Source organism: Xenopus laevis, chromosome 2S (assembly GCF_017654675.1).
Source record: "Xenopus laevis strain J_2021 chromosome 2S, Xenopus_laevis_v10.1, whole genome shotgun sequence".
NCBI lineage: Eukaryota > Metazoa > Chordata > Amphibia > Anura > Pipidae > Xenopus > Xenopus laevis.
The window spans coordinates 145,113,326-145,127,334 of record NC_054374.1 but is presented as its reverse complement, the minus strand read 5'-3'; the positions used below and the strand labels follow the sequence as shown (position 1 = coordinate 145,127,334).

Below are 14,009 nucleotides of genomic sequence, written 5' to 3'. Positions count from 1 at the left end.
ACGCAAAGATCCGATCGTACGAATCAATGTACGATCAGACTTTCCCATCTCCCGACCTGCCACTAACCATTCCGATCAAAGTCTTACCATTCCGATCAAATAAAGTAGTAAAAGAACAGATCAGCCAATGTTCTACCTCTGACAGCAATCGTACGAAAGTTATGTCCGACAAAGCTGGTGACAGTCTCCCATTGAAAATCAGACGATCGGCAATACATGCAGAGATATTCTCGGCAGCCGACAGAAATTTTCTAACCTGTCCAAACGAACGATCTCCGCCGGACGAAAAATGACGGGACTGTCCACACACGTTCCGAAAATCGTGCGAATCGTACAATTGGATCGTTGCGTCTATGGCCAGCTTAAGGCAGTGTAAAGAAGAATATACAGAAGAGAGAACAGCATTTACATGCTCAGCTATTAAACAAGGAGTTTAAGGCAGTTCTGCCATTGCCATAAACCCCTACTCGGGGGAAAATTAAAAATAAACTGACGATTTGGACTGTAAGGACAGAATAGGTAACATTTGTCAGTGCCTAAAGGCTATAGGCTGATGGAATCATTTGCTGTGTTAAAGTTCACCCAAGTTCTAGTTAAGTTGCTTACCCTGAGCTTGTTTTGTCAAAAATCATGACAGACGTGCTGTTTTGACGCTGCAATAAAATACCAAATTTCTTTATATTGTGGGGAGTGAAAATTGCTGCAGGTAAATGCCTTCCTAAGCATGTTTGCATTATTGAGCACCCTACATGTTTTATCTGCTGCAATTCTAACTACCCACAACAGAAAGAAAGTTTTGGGAATTTAGTCGTTGTGACCAAATGTGTGCAACAAAATGCTTTGTCTGTCATTGACCTAAGGTTGTGAAGCTGATCTACTGCTGTCTGCCAGAATGATCACTACAGGGGTCCCCACCCTTTTTTTTTTTTTTTTTTACCCATGAGCAACACTCAAATATAAAAAGAGTTGGGGATCAACGCAAGCACGCAAAATGTGTCTGCGGGTATCAAATAAGGGCTGTGATTGGCTATTTATTAGCCTCTATGTGGACTGACAGCCTATAGGAGACTCTGTTTGGCAGTACCCCTGGTTTTTATGCAGCCAAAACTTGCCTCCAAGCCTGAAATTCAAAAATAAGCACCTACTTTGAGGCCACTGGGAGCAACATCCAAGGGGGGGGGGTTGGTAAGCAACATATTGCCCACGAGCCACTGGTTGGGGACCACTGGATCCGAACACTAGATGGCCCTTTTTTTTTATGGCTCCTTGTACGATATCTGACTGCTTGGCCCATAGTCCAGTTGGAGGTCTGGCCTTTTTGTGATGTTTCCTAGTTTTTATGAAGGTTTTACTTGCTAGCTATCAATAAAATATTTGTATTGTCTATTTCTTTGAGTGGTGAGTGGTCACCTTCAGATACAAAGAGAACATAAATACCATGTGGCAGAGGCACAATCCAAAAATACAAACCGCACTCCAAGGTCTTGAAATGGTGAAAAAAGTGAAAAGTTTATTTCAACGTTTCGGCCCACCAACTCGGGCCGTCTTCAGGAAGACGGCCCAAGTTGGTGGGCCGAAACGTTGAAATAAACTTTTCACTTTTTTCACCATTTCAAGACCTTGGAGTGCGGTTTGGATTATAGATAGATAGATAGATAGATAGATAGATAGATATATATATATATATATATATATATATATATATATATATATATATATATATATATATATATATATATATATATATATATATATATATATACATACATATACACACAACACACACACACACAGTCCAATAGTAGAAAGCACACACGGCACACAGTTTTAATAAAAACGTGAACGTTTATACAATCTCCATACCGACCGTGTGGATTGAAACGCGTCGATATGGAGATGGAATAAACGTTCATATTTTTATTAAAACCGTGTGTCGTGAGTGCTGCCTCTTTCACAAAAAAAACTTGCTTCCATGCTGCTGTCTAGCCGAATATGTTTTTTGCTGCCTGATTAGGCCACAGGTGTAGTGTTGACCAGACTGTTTAACTTTATAATTGTCATGATCCCTATCTGGCCTACCCAAATATGAAGTCAGTCAAGGGAGATGTTGTTTTGATCCAATATATAGCTATATAACCTTCACGTGTTGTCAACATTGTGTTGAAAATGTATTCTGCCTTCTTTAATTCAAAAAAAAAAAATCTGCATTGTGCTAACTAGTATTGTAAAGTGCTAATGATTGTTTTCCCCTAAACTATCTCTTCTATGTAAATTTGTTTCATTGGAGATAATACGCTCTATGTAAACAAACACCTCCCTTTCTAAGCTGCAGCTAAGGAGCGGCTTGTGATACAAAAGGCCTATACATTCAGTATCAATTTGTCTTACTACTTTCTGCTCCTGAAATGGTGATTTGTTATTCACAAAGCTGGAAAGTGACAGTGGTTTTACTCCGTTATATGGTGGTATATAGTGGTTATATTCAGATATATTAATTAAAACAACAGCCAAAATGTATGTTCAATACAAGCCTTATTAATTTCTAAAATCTGCCATGTTTTTGTTCTTTTCAGTGCATTGCTTCCAGTCTTACAGCAGAAGGCTAAAAAGGGATCTCCACGTCAAGCCAAGTATTCCATTCACTGCATACATGCAATTTTTTCCAGCAAGGAGACACAGTTTGCACAGATATTTGAGGTAAGAAATGATCATGATTTCCATCCTTGCAGAATAGAACAGATTCCAAAGTTTAAAGTGATACTGGCATTTCCCTATCCCTAAAGTGATGTAATAAGTGTTGAAGGTTAACTTTTAACCCCCTAATTCATTTTGCAGACATCAACATTCTAGCATATTATAGGTTTGTGCTGATCTCTGCACAGTGATTTTACATTTGTTACAATGAAAAAAACATATCTTTGAATAAGGTCTGCACATATATATATTGTGAATCTGTGTTAAAATATATTTGCTTAACATTTTAGCCATTACACAAAAGCTTGGACCCTGGCAACCCCGAGCAACTCATCACATCCCTTGTCACTATTGGGCACATAGCACAGCTTGCTCCAGATCAGTTCACTGCTCCTTTAAAGTCAATGGTTGCAACTTTTGTTGTTAAAGATTTGTTGATGTCAGATCAGGTAAGTCTTCTTTATTATTATATTTCTTGGGGCAGCATTATACCTGTTTTTATGTGTCTCTCAGAAGCCTTAGCCACACGGACACGTTTAAAAGCTGTACTAATTTATGGTTTAATTTAATTTTCATATGGAGACCCACGGCTGACCACAGATTGGGCAAGTTTGGGATGAAATGTGAGTGAGTTGACATGGGTATGGGTCTGGTGCGGTTCCTGCAATGGCAACATTTTGCGTGTTATGGTCTGGTGGGGGTTAAGTTTTTCCTGACCAGCACATCACTAGTACTCTGCACATGATATTTTGTTTTCTCCTTTGGCTGCCTGCTGATATCAGTTGTCATCTATCTGCCAAACCTGCTGGTAAGGAGGAGGAGGAGTAATACATTTACTGGCCAGTTTTGTATTATTTCATGGTTGCCTTCATGTGAGAAGACGAGGATTCAATGAAAACCTTTATTCATAATGGATCACAAAAAGCCGGAAATGCCTAATTTACTATTTATGGTTTGATTTTTAATACCGTTCATTTTTTGTGCCCTTACATGTTCTACAGTTGCCAACTTCAGTTTTACCTTTTTGCCTTTTCTTGGTACTTTGGTGTACCTTGTGTGTTTATCTCATACTTTTAAAAAATTATTTTGCTATTATAGAAAAATGGTAAAATACTCTCTTCTTATGGCTGCCCTTAATTTCTTACAGTAGTCTGATTAGTCTCATTTGTATTTCCTCTGATTATATTTTACCTTAAAGGAGAAGGAAAGGCTAAAATTACCGTAAGTAAGCTTTATAAGAAAGGTCTCAAAGTAATGCTGCTTTAAGTCCTCAGTCAAAAGAAACAGCAATTCTTTCCTTCTATTGTGTAAACATGGGCTTTTGTATCAGACTTCCTGTTTTCAGCAAAAACCTCCAAGGCATGGGCTTGAGCATGCTCAGTTTGCTCTTCTTTCCCTCCCCTCCCTGCTGTAATCAGACACTCGGAGAGGAAGTGATGTCACACCAAGCTAATATGGCAGCTGCTATCCTAAACAAACAGAGCTTCTAGAGCTGTTTACTCAGGTATGGTAAAACATTCTGCAGAATAAATATAGTGTTATAACTTGCACTATTGTGGTGAATCTATTTGCAATAAACTGCTTTGGTAGCTTTCCTTCTCCTTTAAGATGCCCTTAGGCTGTAAAAGCTGCTTGTTTGGAAAGGTTGTCAAAACAAGCAAATCTTTCTCTGACATGCCCATCTTGAGGCAGGTGATATTGGGCTGATCGGATCATTAATATAGCATCTGATATGCATAAAAATTATTGGTCTCTAATCTATAAGATTTCCAGTTTTATTTAAAACTGAATTATTGTATCAAACAGGAGTAAATATTATTCACTCATTGGTTGCTATGGAATGCAAGGTGCAAAACCCTATTTCCAAAAATAAGTTAGGATGCAGTCTGTTTATTATGAAAGAAAACGAGAAAAAAGGAGGAGACCCCAAACTGTTGAGCAGCTATAAGAATAGGATGTTGCCTCAGTTCCTGAGCAGTTACAGAGATTCGTTAAAGAAGAGATGATGCAACACAGATGCCTGTAAAACAAAACATCTTTTGAACATGTTGCTGGCATCAACATTGAGGCTGCTTTTGTACTATTTGCAAGTAAATCTAGGTGTTTAAATGATGTGCAAATCATTCCATTCTCTTTTTATTAGGGATGTATGAATCCAGGATTCACTTTGTGATTCGTGTAGCCCAACCTTTTTTTTTTTTTTTTTTTTTTGGTACAAGGTTGTACATGGCCCCTTTGCTCTTCTGCTGTTTCTGTTAACAAGCTGACCCATGAGCCATAAGTATCTCTTTTGCTTGGCATCAAAGGACAGGAGACTGCAGTGATTCCCCACAATAAATGGCAGCAGTTTTACAGCCAAACGTGCCATTAAGTTTCAGTGCTAAACTCATCATTTCCCCAGAGCTCCAAGTCTGTCTCCTAGTATCTGACTCATTTCCCAGTCAGTAATTTTTTTTTCAGGCTTTCTTGAAAAATCATTTTCTGAAGGACCGAATGTTTTTTTTTTTTTTTTTTTTTTTTAATAAGCAGCACACTCGAATAGATAACAGAGATGGGGGGGGGGGAGTCTTATTGTATCTACTCTCTGTATTGCATCTGTGCAATCTCAGGACCTAGATCTTTTATTTGATAAAAGTAAATACATTATTTCTCTCTGGGAAGCTGTGCATTCATACTCTGTATTTTTTTATATGTATTTATATATTTTATCAATTACACAGGACTGACGTTTCACGCCTACCCGAAGGCCTTTCTCAAAAGTCTTTTGTAGCGGATGTGTATATATATATATATATATATATATATATAGATATATATAGATAGATAGAGATATATATATATATATATATATATATATATATTTATACATGTGTGTGTATATGTGTATATATATATATATATATATATATATATTTGCACCCAGCCAATTAATCACCTTTTTCGTGCGTGTGTGTGATATATATTTATATATATATATATATATATATATATATATATATGTGTATATAAATATATCTTTTGTTCATTCAAAAGTTAAATGTTTAATTGGAAACCATGTTTACCGTATATACTAGAGTATAAGCCGAGTTTTTCAGCGTCCAAAATGTGCTGAAAAAGTCTACCTCGGCTTATACTCGGGTCAATGTGCAAAATCACAATCAATGCGCTCCTGCAATGTCCTCCTTTGACCCGCACGGCAGGCGTTTTCCCTGCACTATAGTGTTTGTTCTATAAATGGGCATGCGCCGATACTTGACCTTTCCCTTAAGTTTCCAAAGTACGGGCGCCGATGTGTAATTGCCCGCAGCTAGGGCTGGATTAAACAGTAAAACCGGCTTCAGAGGCGCATCTCTCTCTCTTTCTCACTCACACATTCTCCATGTAGCAGCGGCATTCAGCTTCCCATGCGCGCTCCTCCCAGCTCCGCCCACACAGCGCACCAAATTGTTAGTCTCGCCTTAGATCGCCAAATTATTGCCTCAAGGTGTCTGTTTTCCGGCTCACCGTAGGGCCTGCTGCCTGCTAAATTATACGGCGCTTGGTTAGGGGACTTGATCCGGTGTTACAGAGGGGACCATCGGACAGGATTTCACAGGGTAATTGCTCCCGTCCCTGCCCCCATCTCTTCGCCATTACTGGAACCTGCTGGGGAAACTACACAGAGTACAGCAGTATGAGGAGCAGTTGTATCGCAATAGAGGAGCAGTTGTATCGCAATATTGGAGCCCATGTGAGTAACTGCTACAGGCCTTACTGGGGGGGGGCAGTAACCGCAGGGCAACAAGTGGCCTGTAATTAGCCCTACCTGTGACCTTGCCGCATGGCTCAGCCAGATAACTATAAACTGCATTTCCCAGCAGCCTCTTCCAGTCTGAGTCACACAAGGATTCTGGGAGTTGTAGTTGCAATGTAAACTCAGGTTTACATTGTCCTCCTAGTGACTTGTACCCCTGTCTGGTCATTGTTCAACAGCAGTATGGAATGTCAAGTGCTTTTGTTTCAGCTAAGAATTTCTATCTCTCTCTCTCTCTCTCTCTCTCTCTCTCTCTCGCATTGCATCTCGTGTGTATGTACAGACATCACAACACAGGGTGTACTGGAATGCACCCTAGGCTTATACTCGATTCAATAAGGTTTTCCAGTTTTTGTAGGTAAAATTAGGTACCTCGGCTTATACGCGGGTCGGCTTATACACGAGTATATACAGTAATACTGTGTGGTGGTAATAGTGCAGTGTATTTTGGGCAAACCAATTTGCTTCACTATTCAATAATTTCAATAAGAAGATAACAAAAAAATGAAACATTCTTTGTTATTCTAAATAAACACTCTATCAGTTTGGAGACCGGGAAGGTCTGTTAACCCTCTTACACAGGGTAACTCATGGCTTTTTGTTGCCTAAGCAATGTCAAGCTCGGTAGGCAGGCACGAAAATTCGTAGAATCCCCCCTCATTTATTGCAGAGGCATTCTCCCCTTGACGATGAGCAAGTCGTTATTTTTGAGTGACAGCTGCAATGGGTGCACGTGGCTAATATTGAAACGTAATTAATCGCCGTGTCTGCCATTGCCCTTTAAGCGATACTGACCCTTTCCTATAAAAATCATAGGAACGCGTCCGTATCAAAGAGGTGCTGCACACTAAATATTTCCATCAAGTGCTTGACAGATGCAGGAGATGAATCTCAGTCAGTGGAAAACACAAGAGCTGAAAAGTGGTGTGAAATGAGCCTTTTATGCAATTCTGTGGCAGGGTTTTTTGTAGCTGCTACTAGTAGCTCCAGAGGCTTTGCCCTTACTTGTGCTGTGCTGCTAATTTTAGATGTCTTTTGGGTTGGGTGGGAGAAGACTGGTAGAAAGTTTGAATAAAACCACTACATTTAATAAAGGACAAGGAAAACTAAATTAATGGGGGCTTTAATATGAGAAAATATCTGTGCTTACCATCCCTCATCCAAATTTAGACTTGCACATGGGCAGTATACTAAAACCAGAATATTTTTTAGTATAGCATGCAATGGAGGGGCATCTGGAAAGTAAGAATAAAGAAGTCAGATCTGCTTTAAAAGTTCCCTGGGTTATTGCACTTTTTGGTTAGAGGACAACAAGGTGCTCCAGAATTTATTGTAAGGTAACTCACCAAACAGTGAAAGTGGTCCGGGTGCACCAGCCCCAGACCCCCAGCTTCGGGTAGCGGTACAGCAGAAGACAAAGAAGCAGGGCTGACCGGCACTCAAACGGATCCACCAAGACCAAAGATGCTCAGTTAAAAGATACATTTATTGGATTTTGTGGATCCGTTTGAGTGCCGGTCAGCCCTGCTTCTTTGTCTTATTGCACTTTTTCCCACAGAGAATTACTATCTTGGCAGATAAGTTCACTGGGGTGTTACTAACATATTGTCACCTTGTAGTGAATTTAGCTTTTCTTGTCCTTTAATTTTGATCACCATTATTTTGTCTACTAAAACAAGTTTCAATAAACCCAGTATAAATCTGTTATTATTTTGAGATTAAATAAAAGATGTTGCATGTATTTTATGACTTTTTATTATTTTATTTTAGCTTCCAGGTAAAAAGACGACAAAACTCTGGGTGCCAGATGATGAGGTGTCTCAAGAAACTATGGTTAAAGTAAGTTGTTTTTGTTTTGTTTTTATCACAGCAGTGCTACTGCAGCAACTCATCAGTGATGCCTGAGCATTTTAAGACCAGGTTCTCTGCCAGGTATCAAATCCAGCGAGAATTATACATAAAATTATGGAGCAGATATTTTATCTCCTCTTTTCTTATTCATACACCTTTTTGTTTTACACAATTCATTCACCACCAGACTCCACTAGCTAGGGAGAGATAGGAGGAGGAACATTAACAAAGCATTATATACGGTGCACAATCATCCTTTTATTCTGAACTTCCTTCAGAAATAAAGAAATCGGCTTGAAAGAGAGTATGCCATCTCATGCTGGAACTAAAATTTGTACCACGACACCTTTTTATAAAATGTTTTTTTCTTTAAGATTCAGGCAATTAAAATGATGGTGCGGTGGCTGCTGGGAATGAAAAATAATCTCAGTAAATCTGGAAATTCAACATTACGACTCCTAACAGCAATATTACACACTGACGGAGACTTGACAGAACATGGAAAGCTCAGGTAATAAGCTGATGTATTTACCTTCCTGCTGACAATTGTATGAATGCTGTACAGGTATGGGATCTATTATGCAAAATTCTCAGGACCTAACATAAGGATCTTTATGTTAATTGGATCTCTATACCATAAGTCTACTTGAAAACATTTAAGCATTAAATAAACCCAGTAGGACTGTTTTGCCCCAGTATGGATTCATGCAGCTTAGTTACCATCAAGAACAAGCTACTGTTTTATTTTTAAAAAGAAATAAGGAAATCATTTTGGAAAATTTTAAATTACTGTATTTACTTAAAATGGACTTTATGGGAGTCGGCCTTCCCATAGCTCAAAGTTTTCTGGATTACATTCTGTACCTATAAAAAACATATGTTGCATTGATTTGGGGCCCTATTTATCAAAATCTGAATTTTTTGGAGTATTTTAATAAATAACCCCTATGTGTTAAAAGCCTACCTTACCTTTAATTTGTGCTACTACATTTATTATAAGTAGCTCTGTCATATTTACTTAAGAGGTCCAATATTTTTAATGAGAATAATGTTGATTAAAGTAAATAAAATATCTAGAACTGACTGAATCTATTAAAAACTAGGGATGCACTGAAATCCACTATTTTGGATTCAGCCGAACCCCCGAATCCTTCGCTAAAGATTCGGCCGAATACCGAACTGAATCCGAATCCTAGTTTGCATATGCAAATTAGGGGTGGGAAGGGGAAAACATTTTTTACTTCCTTGTTTTGTGACAGTCACACGATTTCCCTCCCCGCCCCCAATTTGCATATGCAAATTAGTATTTGGATTCGGTTCGGCCTGGCAGAAAGATTCGTCCGAATCCTGCTGAAAAAGGGCGAATTCTGGATTCGGTGCATCCCTATTAAAAACAAATGCGTGAAAAGTGTGAAAATGTTTTATACTTATTAATTATACTTATATTGGACCACAGCTTATTGTGTGAGTGGAACATTGCCCAAGTAGAAGCTACCATATTGGATCTAGCAGCTTTATCTTATTTTGTTTCCTTTTAAATGATTCAATTATTTCGGATTTTACTCAAATTCAAAAATACAGTTTAAGGTTTGGCTTCGGTTTGATATTGCAGGAGGGTTCAAAAATTGTCCAAATAAAAAAACAATATATTTGTAGAATCCCTGCTATAAGGGTAAGGTCACACCTGGAGATTTAGTCGCCCGGCGAATTATCGCCTCTTCTTTTGGGCAACTAACCTCCCCGAAACTGCTTCCTCCTGCTACAATGAAAAAACGCCTGGGGCATGGCACTCGCGGCACTTCGTTTTCCGAAGTTGCCCAAAGTTTCCTCGTGAGGCAACTTCAGAAAACGAAGCGCCGCGATTGCCATGCTGCAGGCGTTTTTTCATTGTGGGAGGAGGAAGCAGTTCGGGGAGATTAGTCGCCCCCAAAGAAGAGGCGATTAGTCGCCGGCTGACTAAATCTCCCCGAATCTCCAGGTGTGACATTACCCTAACTTGTCAACTTATAGTTGTGATAGTGTATCCAGTAGCTGCAAAATGTTCCGAGTGTCAGGATGAATAAAGAAAGCATTTTATATATAAAGCTGATCTTCTTTTATTTCTTTCAGTAAACCAGACATGTCACGGCTGAGACTGGCTGCTGGTAGTGCCATTGTTAAACTAGCGCAGGAGCCGTGTTATCATGAAATTATTACCTTAGAACAGTATCAGCTATGTGCGTTGGTCATCAATGTAAGTATTTGTGCTCTCAATGTACTTGTCTCTATGTTTTTGCCAAGCTTGCAACCTTTAATCTGCTTTGATGTATTTTAAAAATCTAAACATCAGAATGCTAATGCTAGGAACAATATGTATTCCTTCTTAAATGGTATTTAATTAGCTCTCTCTCCTATAATGTAGTTAGCACCCTCCTAAGTGTTTTTTCCCCTTCTTCATTTTGAGAATGACTGATATAAACCTTTGTTCTATTGAATGCATCACTTTTATTTTTTTCATTTATAATAGGATGAGTGTTACCAGGTTAGACAGTTGTTTGCTCAAAAACTTCACAAAGGGCTCTCCAGATTAAGACTTCCATTAGAATATATGGCCATCTGTGCTCTGTGTGCAAAAGATCCTGTGAAAGAGAGGCGCGCTCATGCACGGCAGTGTCTGGTGAAAAATATTAATGTCAGAAGAGAGTACCTGAAGCAGCATGCCGCTGTCAGTGGTAAGTACAAGTGTCTACTAAATTATAGGATTATAATTAATGTACCAGCTGTCTGGAGTAAACAATATACCGTATATACTCGAGTATAAGCCGAGTTTTTCAGCCCCCAAAATATGCTGAAAAACTCTACCTCGGCTTATACTCGGTCAAGCGCAAAAACGGTCGCCGACGCCTTAGAATAGTACCCGGCACCTTAGAATAGTAGCCGGCGCCTTAGAATAGTAGCCGACGCCTTAGACTAGTAGCGGCGCCTTAGACTAGTAGCCGGCGCCTTAGACTAGTAGCCGGCGCCTTAGAATAGTAGCCGGCGCCTTAGAATAGTAGCCGGCGCCTAAGAATATTCGCCGGCGCCTTAGAATAGTAGCCGGCGCCTAAGAATAGTCATCCAAAAACGAGATAGAAACTTACCAGAAGCTGCTGCATTTCTCACCCTCGGCTTATACTCGAGTCAATAAGCTTTCCCAGTTTTTGGAGGTAAAATTAGGTACCTCGGCTTATACTCGGGACGGCTTATACTCGAGTATATACGGTAAGCAACATCCGAAAAGTTATCCCGTTCTTTTGTGTGCTTCAACCCTATTGTAAAGCATCTCTTGTCTGTCAAGGCAGCAATGTGAAAATTCTTCATCCGGGTCAAATTGGGATAATCCGATCATTTGGCCCATGCATCACCAGTCCTTTTTGTAATGGAAACGTAGGGAGACCCAATGTGGCCGCATCAACATATACTGATGTAGTTCTCTTCTGACAGGATTTTCAAACCTTACTAATTTTCAGCCAGTTGTTGGGTTCCATGCATGAGCAAAAAAAAAAACTCAAGACTTGGTCTGCAGCATCAGCAATAGGCTGTGGATGGCCAGCTTTTTTCATATGTTTAAATACTTTTTAAAGGAACAGTAACAGCAAAACATGAAAGTGTTTTAAAGGAATGACAATATAATGTAGTGTTGCCCTGCACTGAATAAAACTGGTGGGTTTGCTATAGAAACTGTTCTATAGTTTATATAAACAAGCTGCTGTGTATCCATGGGGGCAGCCATTCAAGCACAGTTGACACCGTAAATGACAGATACGCTCTGAAGAATTTCATTGTATTCTACAGAGCTTATCTGATATCTGCTGTGTATCCTGTGCTTTTTTCCCTTTTTAGCTTTAAATGGCTGCCCCTATGGCTACACAACATCTTGTTTATATAAACTATTGTAGTCTTTCTGAAGCAAACACGCCAGTTTTACCAGTGCAGCACTTTAGTACATTATATTTTCATTACTTTAAAAGACTTTTCATTTTTTTGGTGTTACTGTTCCCTTAAGTACTTTACGATTGGGGTTTCGCTCGATTTCAATCAGGTGTTTACCTGATTGTGGATTCTAGTTTGGTCTGACTTTTTTTATTTAAATAATCAGAAAATTCAGATTTTTGTAAATCACCCTCCCCAAGTCAATTAGCTTGCACACTGCCATTGCTGTTTTAAAGGAGAAATGAAGCACACAAAATTTTAAATTGCTTGTTGTTTTAAATCATAAAAGATATATGGGTTTTTTTTTATTTTATTTCTACAACTAAACAGGCTGAACAAGGTAACAGACCTACTCCATGTTTGGTCCCTGCAAGGTTCAGTTAGGTCCATAAACCTTTGGACAACTGCAACTTTTTTCTAATTTTGGTTCTGTACATTACCACACTGAATTTTAAATAAAACAGCTCGGATGCAATTGAACTGAGGACTTTCAGCTTTAATTTAGTGGGTTGAACAAAAAGATTGCATTAAAATGTTAGGAACTAAAGTCTTTTTTAACACAATCACTTCATTTCATGGGCTCAAAAGTAATTGGAAAATTGACTCAAAGGCTTTTTCATGGGCAGGTGTGGGCAATTCAGATAAAAGTCCTCGATTGGTTGATTTAGGGGGGTGGTGCTTGTATGTGCTCTGGACTGCCGTTAAAGGAACAGTAACACCAAAAAATGACAGTTTTAAAGTAATTAAAATATCATGTAGTGTTGCCCTGCTTTTGTAAAACTGATCTGCTTGCTTCAGAAACACTACTATAGTTCATATAAACAAGTTGCTGTGTAGCAATGGTGGAAATTGAAAAAAAGTCTCTATGGCACAGGTTAAATAGTGGATAACAGATAACACCATTATGTTCTACAGAGCTTATCTGCTGTGTAACCTGAGCCTTTTCTCCTTTGAATGGCTGCCCCCATAGCTACACAGCTGCTTATTTATATGAACTATAGAAGTGTTTCGGAAGCAAACACACAGCTTTTACCAGTGCATGGCAACACAGCATTATATTTATTACTTTAAAAACTTTTTTCGATGTTACTGTTCCTTTAAGAAGCTATGGTTAGGTGGGCACATTGGAAATGATCAAACAGACAATTTGGTTTGGTTGTCATAGAATCTGAAGCTACGTGGCTAATTAATCAATTCGAATGCAAAATGCATTGGTTTTTGAAGAAGCCCCAACCAAAATATTAATCTGCGTTAACGGTTACCTATAGGTTATGTTGATCGTTTTTCACGGATAGTACTGCTTTTGTAAGTAATTTTTACTTGAAGTTCCTTAAAGGGATACTGTCATGGGAAAAAAATTTTTTTTCAAAATGAATCAGTTAATAGTGCTGCTCCAGCAGAATTCTGCACTGAAATCCATTTCTCAAAAGAGCAAACAGATTTTTTTATATTCAATTTTGAAATCTGACATGGGGCTAGACATTTTGACAATTTCCCAGCTGCCCCAAGTCATGTGACTTGTGCTCTGATAAACTTCAATCACTCTTTACTGCTGTACTGCAAGTTGGAGTGATATCACCCCTCCCTTTTTTCCCCCAGCAGCCAAACAAAAGAACAGTGGGAAGGTAACGAGATAGCAGCTCCCTAACACAAGATAACAGCTGCCTGGTAGATCTAAGAACAGCACTCAATAGTAAAAACCCATGTCCCACTGAGACTC

General features: G+C 38.9%; 1 protein-coding gene across 2 annotated transcripts in view; it reads left to right on the top strand.

Moving 5' to 3' along the window:
• Positions 1-14,009, top strand: part of pds5b.S (PDS5 cohesin associated factor B S homeolog) — a 68,721-nt gene that overhangs the window by 39,514 nt on the left and 15,198 nt on the right. For both annotated transcript variants that reach the window (XM_041583215.1, NM_001095174.2), the window contains 6 exon segments: positions 2,574-2,697; positions 2,985-3,143; positions 8,258-8,326; positions 8,713-8,849; positions 10,448-10,571; positions 10,845-11,049. In XM_041583215.1, coding sequence (XP_041439149.1) covers positions 2,574-2,697; positions 2,985-3,143; positions 8,258-8,326; positions 8,713-8,849; positions 10,448-10,571; positions 10,845-11,049 — 818 coding nt within the window.